Here is a 16813-nt window from a genome sequence, read left to right as displayed (position 1 = left end):
AAGTATGATAAGGAAATGGGACAAGAAACAAATTGCCATTTACCTGAGCTGTTGACAGACTTTCGTTTCTAGGGCAGGAGAGAAGTATCAACAGATAAAATTCACGTGTATGATACAGATTACTCTAGTTGCCAAGCAACATTGTGAAGAATGAGAAAGACCTACTATGGTTAAATATCGATCCTAGAAAGTTTCAACAAAAGCAGAGAGAATTTTATCACCCCAGCAAAATATGAACAAAGGTAAAATGAGCTTAAGGAGAGTAATATGAGAAGCATTCAGTGAATTCAAAAGTAAAATTGTAGCTACTGATCAGAAAAAAAATCCTAGTGAGTAAATGAATCCTGAGTCTACTGTACAGTTGCTTGCTGATTACAATGGCACCAAATTAAAGCCTGAAGCACTGGCTCAAGTCTTCGGAAATTATTTTTGTGATGGATGTTGGACTATTGGTCCTCATTTCATCGAACACATCAATGCAGTAACGATAAATATTAGCATAAGTAGCAGTGGAAAAGAGAATCAACTTAAATTGCTCAGAAGAGGAAAAATGCCTGAACATCATGGTATACATGCACCATTTTATATAGATTATGGGAAAGATTTGCTCCTCTTCTAGCAGAAGTTTAAATAGATAACTGGAGCAGAGAAGCTTTCCCACTTTAAAGTATAGTCATTAGAGACAGTGTAAATATCTAGAAGAATTGTATACTTAATTGATCTAATGAAACTCAGCTTCTCATTTTATTCACAATACAGAGGTCAGTAGTTTGTGGTTGGCTGATGTTTCGTTCATTGTCTCTAAAAATCTGCAGTCACCTGGGAAATAAAATATGTACTTAACAAATGTTGAATCACTTTTACTGATTGTATTGGATGCTTTCTATTAAATAGGACACATCATGTTCTTACCAGGGAGAAACTGTCATATGGGATGTGGATGAGTCTGTTGTATATAGGGATGTCGTAAGTGCCAGAAAATGATAGTGTATTGCTGGAAGATCTAAAGAGGGATAACACTTGGTGAAGGACTTGACAGGTGACTCTCAGCATAAAGAGATGTCGTGTATTATGCATACGTAGGCAGAAAATATCGATACTGATTACACAGCTAGTGGACAGTCACTAGAATCTGGTAAAACTGTTTCTAGAGGTGTATGTCAGGAAAGTTTAAGATGGAATAACCACATAAAATAGTTGATGGAAAGGAGATGCCACTCTGTGATTTACTAGAAGAATCCTAATGAAATTTAATTCATCTATGAAGGTGCTTACAAAACACTTGCTTTACTGATTCTCAAGTATTATAGGTCTGTTTGGAATGTTTACCAGATAAGCTAGAGAGAGGAGATTGAGAAGATTCATAGATTGATTGTTTACTAGGCATGAGGATGTCACAGAGTGATATATTTGTATTGCCCTCAGATCAGTTAACTATTGAGTGAAATATTGTGAACAGTCTGTATAATTAATCTTTTTAAATTGGAAATTTTAGTGACTACAAGAGAGATGTTCTCTTTGATGATTGCGCACTTTCGAGACTTGTATGATTCAGTCAATTAAAGGTGTTTGTCACTTTAATGTTCTTCCTTGAAAATTCAGGAGAAATAGTACTTGATGCTCACTGGATTTACAGTTGACATTTTCTGCTGAAATCTCGTAGTTTACCTGGTGACATTTTGCAACCTCTTTCAGAAACTGTCAGCTGTTCCTATAAGAGTCATAAAACCATTACTTACACCTTCATAGGCCATCTGGAGTCCATTTGTGTGCTAATACGGACTGTCAATGGAAAGTGAATGATAATTGTATGCACAGAGATTAAAAATATTTTCAAAATTAACATGACCACGTGTGCAATTTCTAACTATCCATCCATTCTTCATCAACCAGCATGATCTATAAAATGCTGAGATATCTGGGATACATAAAGTTTGATCCAAAGATGAGAATTCCAACATACCTTTTGGAATAATTAACAAAGTATATTCTCGAAAACATCAAACCTGTCTCAGGACTGAAGACCACAACAACAACAACAATTCTTGAAAAAGCAGTATGCTTTTGTCCTTAACATTAGAGTTGATCAATTTATCCTGTCATTTGTGGCGTTTTTCAAGGTGGATAGTTTTTCTACCATATAGGTTCACAGTGTTTGCAGTGTTTTTCTCTGCTGTTGCACAATTCAGATACTAAGGATGGTATGTGGGTGACACACATATGACAGATATTTGCTGGATTTTGAATTATTATTCAAGGGATACCACAGCTAGTTGTTTTGGGATGGTGACCAATTAAAGCTTCAGACTTCTCTGTGTCTATCTTTTAACCAGCCATAATAGGACAAGAAGCAGAGAGAGGTTATGGAGTTCCACGCAAAGTAAGAAGATGGCTGTACAGGGGTTTACCATGGATGCAGGGAACATATTTTGAGAGAAATCAAATGATTTTATGTTTTATTGGAAGCCACATTTCACGTACGTGTGTTTATATTTATACCAGGTAGTCTGCATTCTATTATCATAATATTGCAGTCTAATGAAATCATTTTAAGATGCATTTTTACACCTATATGTATGTATTCAGTGTCACATGTAACTAGTTACAAAAATAATACTATGGTGTTCTAAATGAGCCTGCACTACCAGGACATTTTTATTTATGATGATTTCCACAGTGTCTTTGTAAAAGTATAGTACTATTTCATTATTCACACTCAAATCATTGAGAGCACTCTGTTTTGAATTAGATAGTAGTACTCATTGCAGTCATAGCTCCATTGTTCCTGTTTAATGTGTAAACAGTCATTAAGTATTATCTCATAACTTCATTCTGATACAGTGAGTGTTCCTTTGAAATGCTGTCTGAAACAATTATTTCAGTGAAATGGCTTGTTATTTTTCATTTTGAATTCTCAGTCTCTTTCAAAAGAACACAAAGGTATTGCATGAGCTTCATAATTTGTGTAAGAAAATGTGATACAAGTGATTATAGTAAGAAAAGGAACAGCTGAAGGAAAACTGGTGCTGTGAGAGTTGATGACAGAAGGAATGCAGCTAACACTAATGTTTTACACTCATTCCTTGTTTCTTATATGGTTACAAGCATGATAATAATCAGATATTCAAAATATCTGAATGATGCGGAATAATATGAGTTTCCATATATACATATAACAGAGAAGGAAAGTTGCTACTCACCATATAGCGGAGATGCTGAGTCGCAATAGGCACACCAAAAAGATTCACTCACTTAAAGCTTTCAGCCAAGGCCTTTGTCAGCAGTACACACACACACACACACACACACACACACACACACGTGCATAAACGCAACTTGCACACACATCTGCAATCTCAGAGAGCTGAAACCACATTGCCAGCTGTACTGTTAGTGCACTTGTATCGCATTTTACTACACACATTATGTCAAGGTGTGAATTAACAGTGCAGCTGAATATAACAATTATGAACCTCATACAATACCTTTGTGTTCTTTTGAAAGAGAAGTGTGGTTTCAGCTCTCTGAGACTGCAGATGTGTGTGCAAGTTGCATGTACGTGTGTGTGTGTGTGTGTGTGTGTGTGTGTGTGTGTGTGTGTGTGTGTGTGTGTGTGTGTGTGTACGTACCTTTTTGTTATGCCTGTCGTGACTCAGCATCTCCGCTTTATGGTGAGTAGCAACTTACCTTCTCTGGTATTTTTACATTCCATCCTGGATTTTCCATTGTTTCTCTCTCTCTCCCCCTCTCTCTCTCTCTCTCTCTCTCTCTCTCTCTCTCTCTCAAATGTACAATGGAATCTAGATTTTAATAGTACTGTCTTAATGCAGGAGTCGGAAGACAACACATCAGTTGGCGTTTTCACTTACTTTAGACTCAGTGGAACTCTCGTCACTAGATTTTGTTGCACCTGATGAGCAAGTATTTGATTACTGGACTGATGGAATCAATGCACTTTTAGGTGAGTTTTTACAGTTTTGTCTGTTATGATAGTATTTTCATACTGGTGTGACAGAAATGTTGATGCACATGCACATTCTTTTTTAGGAAGTAAAATGACAAGTAAGGAAACAGTAGGTGATTTGGAAACACTCCTATCAATGGATATAAAACTGCGACTCTTGGATGCAGAAGGGATTGACATTCCACAGGATCCTCCTCCTATACCTGCTGACCCACCAAACTATGATTTTTGTTATGATTTGAAATGATAGTAACTTTTTAGAATATATAGATTTTATGTAACGTTCTTTAGTGATATTCTTACATATACCAAAGATTAATCTTATGTCATGATTTTACAGCACACTCATTTTTAAAATTTTTATTTATTATTGTTTTTAAGCATGTATTTATTCTCATTTTTATTGAGTATGGATCACCATGAATGTTATTAATAAATTAAGAATATTGTCATTCCAGTCAAGTGCTCTTCAGTCACATAAAGCTATAACTTATATTGTGAATGGATTACCTTTGTATTATGGACTAGTTATTGTTTGTCAGTTACAAATTTTATGAACAGTTTCCACAGAGATTTATTTTTTAAAGACTGATATATGAATTGCAACATGTAGAAAATGACTTTTCACTGCAACAATTTCTGTGAGCGGAGAGTGGAAAGACCAACAAGTTAATTATTTCAGAAGAAAACATCAAATACCACATCTTTTTATAAGAGGATGCAATCTCATTTGTTTATATTTCCATCAAAATAAGAGCTGTTGTTTTACCTAGATAAATGTGCTGTGCTGTATTTTGCTAGTGATACAGCAAAAAATATGGTGCTCAATCTCCTTATGAGCCTTATTGCAGCCACTGGCACTGCCATCTCATTGTACATGATCTGTTTTGTGCAGTACCATTCGTGTTCAAGAATAATTGTGATTTTTGGATATGTTTGTATTGAACATTTGTACAAAGACTTTTTACCAAAACATTCATATCTCATGTATTCCAGTATTATACTGTACGTATTGACTGCTGAAATATAAAATTGTTTGAAACAAAAATGTTTTTCTCATTGTTGACTGCTGATCCATACAGTCTTTTTATGTTGAAAGTGAATTTCATATGCTGTATAAACTAAAACACAAATGCAGAGCAGACCACAGTGTTAACTTTTGGAATGTATGTAGGCTGATTTTAATTTATTGGAAGTGAAAGATATCCATTCTGTGTCCAGTTGTTGGGTGTGGACCTCAGTTTTCATTAAATTAGTGCTACATGCTTGTCACTGTGCTCGAATTTTGGCAACCTTTTTGCATGAATTCCTGTGTTGAAAGTTGAAATTGGCATAACATTCTTACTGTAGAAATGCCATTGGCCAAAAATAGCAACATTATAAGTAAAGGGAAAAGTTACAATTTGGAACTGTGTGTGTTGTTAAATGTCACTACATTGAACTGCATCCAGTAGACATTATTGTTGTTATCAATATTAACGTCACTCAGTTGATTTGCCAAGACATGGATGGGTAGAAAGGTTTTAGAGTCCTGTAGACCCAAACTAGTGTAACAGTAAGCAAACATTTTCTTGGAGTAAAGCAACTTTAATGTATTGCATGGGTGAAAGTGGTAGTATTGTGATCAGGTTGATTTTTAGTCATTGTTCAGTATCAGCTGTAAGTGCTCACCAGAGCAAGCCAGTACAATTGTTCTTGTGCCTTAGTGTAATGTTGGCATTGGGAGGACACCCTATCCACATTCCTCCTCAACTACAGCACCATATCACCCATGCTCTTCACCTGCTCATCCTCAGTGCAACAACCTGCCTTGCTTGTTGTCAGCATCCACATTACAGATGCCTCCATCAGCACCGTCACCCACATCAAAACCACCACGCATAAACAATACCTCCATTTTTACAGTTGCCACTCAAGCCACACCAAGAAGTCCTTCCCATACAGCCGAGCCACACGTGGGTATCTTATCTGCAATGGTTATCAGTCTCTTTCCAAATATGCCGAGAATCTCGCAGGTCTTTACAGACTGAATTTACACTCCCCATTTTGTATAGAAACAGAAGTCCCTCACTTTGTCTCTCCAGATACCTACCTACCCCAGCCCCCTTTCCCCCATATGTGGTCTGCCAGAGACCAACCAATTGCTGAGCATACTGTACAACAGCATGCTTGACTTTGCTTCACAGTCTGTATCATCTGGATTGTTCCCATCAACATAAGCTTTTATAAATTGCATGAGTGGGGACTCTCCCTAAAAGATATTGTTTGTTCCTGTAATTCCCCTGGTCTCAACTTTTGCTAGTCCCTTTCCCCTCCTGCCATTATCCCCTCTGCTGCTTACTCTTCAGTTTCACACAAGCCTGCACCCCTCTCCCCCCCCCCCCCTCCCTTCCTCACACAAACCAGTGCACATGTGTAGTCCTTTCCCCTTTTCTGTTCTCTCCTCTCTCCCCTCAAATACAGCCTCCTGATGCTTTCAAGTACAGCTTCCTGATGCTGCATCTAACAGCCCACCATCCTGCCCCCATAGGCAGCACTACAGCATCCATCCCTACCCCTACTATGCTGTCTTTCTCCCTCACCAAACCACACCCCTTCTTTATCCTTCCTATCTCTTCCAGCTGAGATCATTACATTTGTGCCTCAGAACCTGAAGACAATATTAGCTGTGTGTGTGTGTGTGTGTGTGTGTGTGTGTGTGTGTGTGTGTGTGTCTGCAGGGGGAGGGGGATATGTAAGTCTGAGGTGGGATGTTTCCAGTAGCTCAATTGCTTTTAAATGTGCCTCTCTCATCTCATACAGTGGCAGTTCTATGTGGTGAATAGCAATTTACCTTATTTCACTATTGTGTGCACATGTTTCACATAAATAATTTCAAGTAAATAGAACAGCTGACATAATTATTTTAATAAATATAGACATATTTAAAAGTGAAAAACTATTCCTACCATTCAAAACTGGTAAGAGAGATAGGTTTGGGAAGATCAGGAAAGACGGCCAGATATCCCATATATTTCATGAATGACCAACCACTTGTTCAATTCCCAATGAAATCATATTAGAGATGTGCAGTAATAACACAACAGAAGAGCCTGTAGTGAACTCAACACTTATCAAACAGCGTAAACTACTGATTTACCATACCAAGAGGGTGCCTGTAGCAGCAATCTTGTGTATGACATAATTTGGTTTAATATGGGATGACGTGATGAGCCAGCTAAGGTATAAATTTGGGTGTCTCAACTGGTGAAATGGGAACAAATCATGTGGAGTAAAACACTGTTCTTTTGTGCAGCCCTTGAAGTTCTGTTGGGACAGTCACTCAGAGTGTAATAGTATTGGCTCACTAATGTGGACAGGTGATGGTGAGTAGACCAGTTCCAGATTATCACAACAGCATTTCCCACATTCTTTTTCAGTTGCTAAAACTACCTGTCAAAGTAAGGCTTATAGATTTGTGCTTAGTTTTGTTTTACAGGGGATTATCGTATTGCATGTGGCATGCTAATTAAACCTCTAATCTGTGAACTAAATTGCTTGACTTGTTATCAGGTAACTTGCAGTATAAAGTATTTTATGAATTGTGTTGGGCATATGCAAAGTTTTGAAAGATCTGTGAGCTGCCAGGAGTACCGTCTAGGCATTAATTCAAATGACACACAAAAATTCCAGCATTCAGACCGTGAGCTAGTTTATACTCCATACCTTATCAAGTGTAGCCCGTATGGACATGGCATTACACATTTCTTTGTCGGGGCCATCAGTCCAAATTAAAGTGACAGTTGTGGCATGGTATTGTTGAGTGATCATATTGATCAAGAATGATTTGAAAAGAAAAAATCTTTTGCTTGTAGACCATGCTTAGTTGTTTTGTGGCAGCTGATTACTTATTTTGTGAGTTGAATGAAGTTGAAGGGGAAATGCAAAGGAACTGAACAGTTCCTCCCTTTTCATCAAGAGAGTAGAACATGAAAGTTAAAGCTGCCTTAGGACTAAGCTGTGCACACATACACTAAGAGGTTACAAAAATCAAGGGATAGCGATACACACATAAACAGATGGTAGTAGTATTGCGTACGCAAGGTATAAAAGGGCAGCACATTGGTTGAGAGCTGTCATTTATTCACATTTCCGATGTGATTGTGGCCACATGATGGGGATTAACGGACTTTGAACACAGAATGGTAGTTGGAGATAGATGCATGGGTCATTCCATTTTGGAAATTGTTAGAGAATTTAATATTCGGAGCTCCACAGTGTTGAGTGTGCCAAGAATATAAAATTTCAAGCATTACCTCCCACCACGGACAACGCAGTGGCCAACGGCCTTCATTTAATGATTGAGAGCATGGCGTTTGCATGGTGCTGTCAGTGTTAACAGACAAGCAACACTGTGGGAAATGACCACAAAAACCAGTGATGGAATTACAACAAACGTGTCCATTAGGACAGCATGGTGAAATCTGGTGTTAATGGTCTGTGGCAGCAGACAACTGAGGTGATGCCATTGCTAACAGCATGACATTGCTTGCAGCATTGCTACTGGGCTCATGACCATACCCATTGGACTTTAGACAACTGGAAAACTGTGGCTTGGTCAGATGAGTCCCAATTTCTGTTGGTGAGAGCTAATGGTAGGGTTTGAGTGTGGTGCAGACCCCATTGAGCCATGGACTGAAATTGTTAACAAGGCACTATGCAAGGTGGTGGTGGCTCCATAATGGTGTGGGGTGTGTTGACATGGAATTGACTGGGTTCTCTGGACCAACAGAACTGATCATTGACTGGAAATGGTTATATTTGGCTACTTGGAGACCATTTGCAACCATCCATGGACTTCATGTTTCTGAACAACGATTCGCCATGTCAACGGGCCACAATTGTTCATGATTGGTTTGAAGAATTCACTGGATAATTCAAGCAAATGATTTAGCCAGCCAGATTACCCAACATGAATCCCATCGGACATTACAGGACATAATGGAGAGGTCATTTCATGCACAAAATCCTGCAGCAGCAACACTTTTGCAATTACAGACAGCTATAGAGGCAGCATGGCTCTATATTTCCACAATAGACTTCCAGCGACTTGTGGAGTACATGCCAAGTCAAGTTAACCAACTGTGTTAGGTGAAAGAAGGTCTGACACAATATTAGGAAGTATCCCATGGCTTTTGTCACCTGAGTGTATAGTGATTTAGCACTGAACTTCAAGCAAATAAAATATAGCCAAATTCAAAACACTTTATTAGAATACTTTATGTTAATCAAGTAGCTGCAATTAAATAACATTACCAACTACAAAATGGGCACAACATGCCCCTAAGCCCTGTTGTATGCTGACAGTGGCGACCTGCAGTTTCATGAACAGTCTGTTTATAGGTTGGTACAGGTACCTTCTAAAACGAGAACAAGCATACATATAACAAAATTTACAAAAGTCCAGATTCCACTCTGAGCTCAGGATTGTAATTCATAGTTACAGCAATTATTATTAAATAATATTTTCCTAGCTAGGAAAAGCTTAAAAACAAAAAATAATCAGCATCAGCTGATGGTGCTACTAAAATTACTTAGCACTTAATTTACTTGTAAGAAATGAATGTCTAGCAGTAGCTGGCCAATAACAAAAGAATTTGTGAGCAGTTACTGTGGCAAGCTAATGGATCAGTGATTACAAATTAAGGTAATTAAGAAAGAATCTGTTTAAATAAGGTCAGCAAGGCTAAAGATTAAAGATAGTTTAATAAAATCTAAATCATGCAACAGCTTTAAAACACCTGTAACTGAACATAATAATAATAATAATAATAATAAAATAATAAATGAAGAACAAAAAGGCTGTTGCAAAGGAGCACGAGGATGTAAAGAGCAACTGATAATAGATGCAGAGGTGACATATCAAGCTAAAACTAAACAAAGGTCGCTACACTGCGCATACATTGATTACCAAAAAGCTTTTGATAGTGTACCCCACTCATGGTTACTACAAATATTGGAAATATACAAAGTAGATCCTAAATTGATACAGTTTCTGAACATAGTAATGAAAAATTGGAAAACCACACTTAATATCCAAACAAATTCAAATAATATCACATCACAGCCAATACAGATTAAGCGTGGAATATACCAAGGAGACTCATTAAGTCCTTTCTGGTTCTGCCTTGCTCTGAACCCACTATCCAACGCTAAATAATACAAATTATGTGTGTCTGTCGACCTGCCAGCACTTTCATTTGGTAAGTCACATCATCTTTGTTTTTAGGTATAAATTATGGATGCAATATTACTGGAACATACCCACACAAAATCACACATTTGCTATACATGGATGATCTAAAACTACTGGCAGCAGCAAATCAACAACTCAACCAATTACTAAAGATAGCAGAAGTATTCAGCAATGATATAAATATGGCTTTTGGAACAGACAAATGTAAGAAAAATAGCATAGTCATGGGAAAACACACTAAACAAGAAGATTACATATTGGATAACCACAGCAACTGCATAGAAGCGATGGAAAAAACAGATGCCCATAAATATCTAGGATACAGACAAAAAATAGGAATAGATAATACAAATATTAAAGAAGAACTAAAAAAAAAATATAGACAAAGACTAACAAAAATACTGAAAACAGAATTGACAGCAAGAAACAAGACAAAAGCTATAAATACTTATGCTATACCAATATTGACCTTCTCATTTGGAGTAGTGAAATGGAGTAACACAGACCTAGAAGCACTCAATACACTTACACGATCACAATGCCACAAATATAGAATACATCACATACATTCAGCAACAGAAAGATTCACATTAAGCAGAAAGGAAGGAGGAAGGGGATTTATCGACATAAAAAATCTACATTATGGACAGGTTGACAATTTAAGAAAATTCTTTCTAAAATGAGCAGAAACTAGCAAAATACACAAAGCAATCACTCATATAAATACATCGGCTACACCACTGCAATTTCATAACCACTTCTACAACCATTTAGATCACATAACATCAACAGATACGAAGAAAGTAAATTGGAAAAAGAAAACACTACATGGCAAGCACCCGTATTATCTAACACAGCCACACATCGATTAAGACGCATCCAACACATGGCTAAGAAAAGGCAATATATACAGTGAGACGGAAGGATTCATGATTGCAATACAGGATCAAACAATAAACACCAGATTTTACAGCAAGCATATCAAAGATCCCAATACCACAACAGATAAATGCAGACTTTGCAAACAACAAATAGAAACAGTAGACCACATCACAAGTGGATGTACAATACTAGCAAATACAGAATACCCCAGAAGACATGACAATGTAGCAAAAATAATACATCAACAACTTGCCATACAACATAAACTAATAAAAGAACACGTTCCCACATACAAGTATGCACCACAAAATGTACTGGAGAGTGATGAATACAAATTATACTGGAACAGAACCATTATAACAGATAAAACAACACGAGATAACAAACCTGACATCATACTCACCAATAAAAAGAAGAAATTAACACAACTAATCAAAATATCCATACCCAATACAACAAATATACAGAAGAAAACAGGAGAAAAAATTGAAAAATACATCCAACTGGTTGAGGAAGTCAAGGACATGTGGTATCAGGATAAAGTTGACATTATACCAATTATACTATCAACTGCAGGAGTCATACCACACAATATCCACCAGTACATCAATGCAATAAAGCTACATCCAAACGTATATATACAACTACAGAAATCTGTAATTATTGATACATGTTCAATTACCCGAAAGTTCATGTAACGTATAATGCAATGTAACATATACTGTACAGTTAAAAGGAAGTCACGCTTGATCAAGGTCCGTGTCACTTTCCATTTTTAACCAGACATAACATCTGAGAAAGGAAAGAAATAATAATAATAACCCTGTCTTTCAAGTGCAGCCAGCATATCATCTGATAAAGTTAACATACCAGATTCACTTAAAACTAATAGAAATGAGTTCTGTTGGGAACAGGATAAAACACACTAAAATAATTAAAGCATGAGCAATGGTCAAAGTTTAATAGACGTGCAGATGCTCAAACATATCATGCAAAAGTTGCGGACATCTTTGTTCAACCACATAGAATAACTTTCCATCACCTACACTACTTTCCAGTGTGATACCAACTAATGGCGCTAAGCATCCAGAGGATTCCACTTTTGTGAGTCATACAATGCTGCTGCCTAGTGCAGTTACAACAGCTGATTCCAACTGCTGAAATATGGAACTTCCTTCATGCCAAGAGTTGCATCCTTATGCCAGTCCATACGCAAGGGGTTAACAACACTTCACAATATTCTCAATGTCCACTGCTGCCTACTGTAGATATTAAAATACACTTTGGTACCACACCATCTAGTGCCTGCTGTAATCTCAAATGCAAGTGAAAAACAGTAAACTGTGACACTCGTCTTCTTGTGCCACAACTGTCACTTTATGGTCTCTTTTTTTCCTACTTAAGGCTTTGGTGCTCCATGCCTGCCACCTTGTGGCAAGCAATATTCTGTGGATCTGTGGATGGAAAGCAACACTCTGATCTCCCCTGCTGAAAGCCCAATTGGGTGGAGAAGGAGGGGGGGGGGGGGGGGGAGAGGAAAGGATATACCAGCCTCCTGGTTAACATTACATTTACTGTTGTGCTTAACCTGACTAAGATGGACCTGATTTGGCATCCTTATTTTAGTGTGCTGCTCTCAGAAACCAACAGGAGAGTTCTTTTCCATAATTTTGCATTGGCCTACAAAACAGGGAAGCATTTTATGTGCAATAATGTGACTGGCCTCTCTTTGAGCCCCAAAACCCTGCATATAAACCAAATCACCAACACAGAAATTATGTTCCTGATGCCCTTGACTGTACCATTTGACCAGCCTCAGACTTGCATGAGCAATATTTCAACATGCCACATTCCACTTGGCCTTAATACTGCAAGAATCAGCCTCCTCCAGCAGAAGATCGCCAGTCGTCCACAGGTTTGAAAGTGGTGAGTTGACTGGGTAGCCCAGCATCAACTGAGTGATCGTAGTTCTGTGGGCTTTGTGAAGTGCAGTATTAAAGGATAAAATTAACCAACTCACTAACTTGTCCCAGCATGACTGACTCTTAGCATGGTATATAAGTAAAGCTGCCTTTCAATTATGGTTGTTCTGCTCAGTGAAGGATGGTTGGAGACGATAAGGAATTGTTGTTGAATGTTTTATGGCATAATCAAAGCAAAACCTCCTAGAAGGTGCTGAAGAGAAGGTGGCTGCATTATCTGAGATGAGGGTCCTAGGAGAGCCAAAACTGGTAAAGATGCTAGTAGAATGGTGAATGGTCAGCACCTTAACTGACCTGCTTGGAACCAGCCATGCCACCAGTTGAGTGTCAACTGCTACAAATATGTATTGATAACCCCAAGTACATGGAAACAGTGTGACATAATTGATAAAAATTTCATGCATTAGATTGTTCTCACGGGAGAAATGCAAGAGACCCTGTTGAGTAATCAAGTTAGATTTTGTCATCTTACATGATTCACATTGTGCCACAAATGTTTTGACATTCTTCACTAAACCAATCCACACCAGATGCTGTTTAATTCTCTAGAGCTAAATGCAAATGCCTCTCGCAGATGGATGCATGAAAATAAATGAAGGATCGCTGGAACCAAACTTATAGGAAGGCAATTTTCAACCTCGGGTCATAATGGGTCTGGTAGCAAAGCAAATCCCAAGACACCAATTATGGGCCCGCTACTTTGTCCCAATCGATCCACTCCCAGACCTGAGACAGTCTGGGGTCCTGCTCCAGCTGCTTCTCATAATTACAAAACAGAGGGGAAATCTCTTGTCAAGAGAGTAGTCACTCTTTCTACAAACAATCCGCATTCCTCATTGCCATAATGAACTTCACTTTCATCCTCATGGAACAGCTTGCTTAATGGGTCAGCAAGTGTGCAGTCTAACAAGCATCCAGCTGACAGTTTGATTGTCTTATCTCCACCAGAAAGGCTTGTGTTCCAAATAAAAACAGAACTTTTTTTTTTAAGCACAAGTAGCATACTAGCATTTCCAACTCATAAACTGAGTACCTGCTTTCAGTCTCAGACCAACATAGTGATGCATAGGCTTTGGTCTTTGTTTGTCATCCTTGCCCCGAAGAAGGACGGCAGCAACATCTGAGAGTGAGAGATATATCTCTGGAGAACAAAGTTATGAGTGAAACCAGTGATCCCCAGTACCAGTGCACTAGCAAGAGCCTCCTTCACTGTGTTGAATGCCTCCTGTTGGGCCAGTATCCAACAAAATCACTTGTTCCTCTTGCAGAACTGGTTAAGAGGAACAACTATCTGAGCCAAATTGGGAATATACTATCAAAAGAAACGAACCATTTCTATAAAACACCCAACCACCTTTCTTTTCTCTGGGAGGCTTAAAACAAAATGGCCCAATTCTGGAACTGGTCAGTCGCCACACCAGCACTCAACACAATGTGTTCCAAAAAGGGAAACTGACTGTGAACATATTTCGCCTTCGTTGGCTTGACAGTAAGTCCCAGTTCCTTAAGCCTATCCAAAACCTTAAACAAATGATCCTGGTGCTTCTAAATGTTTTGCTATATATCACTACGTATATTCAGCAGAACCTGAGGTCCCCCAACATCATATCTAGCAATTTCGACAACACCACTTTTGCTGTAGCCAGATCAAAGAGCACCTGACTGAACTCATACGAGCTATAATCGGTGCAAAACATGGTCACACCTTTAGAATCCTCAGCTAATGGGATATGGTAGTATGCCTGGTTTAATTCAATGACACTAATGAATTTAGCTCCAGTGAACCAAGAAAAGCAATGATGTAAATTGGGCATGGGACAGCTTTCTGACTGAGACCCTTGTAATCAACAACCAGACCATAGCCTGTGCCACTGACCTTAGGCACTAGAAAAATAGGTGGGGTATAAGGCGACACTGAGAGCCTAATACCCTCATTCTGTAATAGCTGACCTGCAATATGGTGATGCTCGTTCATCTTAGGGGGTGACAACCTATATAGACTCTGCCTCAGAGGTACAGAATCAGTTCACTGGATCTGATACTGGATGTGATTTGTAACCCCAAACCTGTTAGTGAGAACTTCACTGAACTGCTACACAACTCCCTGCTCCCTCTGAGCAGGATTTAAATTGCTCAGATCAAAGATAGTACCATGGCTACTAATCACATAAACACTCTGCTGAGATTTATGATAATAAAATGGAAATTTAATACTGTCCTTAAATTTAGAGATACATTTCCTATCCACATAATTAATAATACAATGGGTCTTAACCAGTCACACCCCTTAACAACCAGAAATCAAAGAGACCAAGAGAAATTGCCTAATTCAAGTTTTAAGCGACACTGATCAAGATCAGACAATATACTGTCATTGGTGGCTGTACATTCATTATTGATATGAGTGATCAGGCCAAACCCTCCTACCCCATGATAGTGATAATAGTGTTTGCTATCCAAAAAGGACACAGAGCAGCCTGAATCCAATAGAGCACACAAAGGTTCAGAATTTAGACTAACACAAGTAAAAGGGAATGAATTAATCTGAGTACATTGTATATTATGAATATAGTGTGGTGGTCTGTGCCTAGTTCTATTATGCACTGCCACTCCCTGGCATCATGGTTTCTTGCGAGGCTGTTTGCGATCCCTCACCAGATGACCTGGCAGATAACCCCCAAAAAGCACCACCTTCTCCCCACTTCACATCAGACCTGTTGCCCAGCTGCCATAGAAATCTTATGTTTGCCATCTGCAAATTTAATATTCTCTACTGTAGAAATAGGTGCAAACAACTCTGCAAAGGAATTTGGTTTATGGTAAAGTACTATGCAGCTGCAGCCTTGTGAGCTACGTGTTCTAAAGCAACAGATTCCACATCGTGCTTCAACAAACCTAGTTCGAAAGGAGCACATGAAATATGAATGCTTTCAACATCTTGCACTCTGAAACAATACCCATTAACAAAGTTTTCTTTCATCTGAATCCCTGTTCCCTGTTTGATAACTAACTTGTGAAATTCACGTAGTGAAATCTGACCCTGAATAGTTTTCACTACTAACTTATTCAAAGGAACAGGCAAATAACTTGCAACACAAACAACTGCAAAAGGTGCAGCACAACAGCTTACTCCTCCAATAAAGCTGTTAGTGACAAAAAGTCATTACAGCTTATCTGCTATCTACAGACAGACACTTATATTCACTCAAAAAAGACAATATAAAGGATTTGACAACTTTGCATATGCTCAAAAACTCAGTTTGATTACCACATGCCTAATTGGTCACAGTGGGGGTTTCGGAACCCATATCACCTTGCCAACTTAAAAGGCTAACTCACTGTTGCAATGAGCATAAATCTGCTTGCATTTGCAAAATTTATGGGCAATTAGTAACGTCTTTAAATGCTGACAGAAGAGCAATGATTCTCTCAAAAAAAATATTGGCAATATGATTGAACCTGAAAAATATGTGAGCATGATGCTCCTATTTGTCCTAAAATGTCAGCATTCTTCTGTGCGTCAGATAACAATATAGCACAACGCAGCAAAAGGTACAGACAGTACTCAACCAATATCTTTAACAGCTGATCTGACAGGCTCCTTCACCACTGCATGAACTCCACAGCACTATCTTCAACCAGGGCTCCACAAATCTGCAACTCATAGGCCAAACTTGCTTTCTTATGGTAGGTGGCTCCGATGACAGGTCTGGATACAGTCTTCATCTCTGTAACAAAGTGGGGGGGGGG

At 38.4% G+C, this 16813-nt stretch overlaps 1 protein-coding gene across 1 annotated transcript in view; it reads left to right on the top strand.

Annotated features, from left to right (window-relative positions):
- LOC126092308 (engulfment and cell motility protein 1) overlaps positions 1 to 4981 on the top strand; it is a 58530-nt gene extending 53549 nt beyond the window's left edge. Inside the window, exons 6-7 of the mRNA XM_049907833.1 lie at positions 3831 to 3961; positions 4048 to 4981. Of these exons, the coding sequence (XP_049763790.1) occupies positions 3831 to 3961; positions 4048 to 4211 (295 nt within the window). The 3' untranslated portion in view covers positions 4212 to 4981. The remainder of the gene's footprint in view (positions 1 to 3830; positions 3962 to 4047) is intronic.
- The last annotated feature ends 11832 nt before the right edge of the window (positions 4982 to 16813 follow it).

The sequence above is a fragment of the Schistocerca cancellata genome, chromosome 7, assembly GCF_023864275.1.
Source record: "Schistocerca cancellata isolate TAMUIC-IGC-003103 chromosome 7, iqSchCanc2.1, whole genome shotgun sequence".
Taxonomy (NCBI): domain Eukaryota; kingdom Metazoa; phylum Arthropoda; class Insecta; order Orthoptera; family Acrididae; genus Schistocerca; species Schistocerca cancellata.
This window is presented reverse-complemented; position numbering and strand designations above follow the sequence as displayed.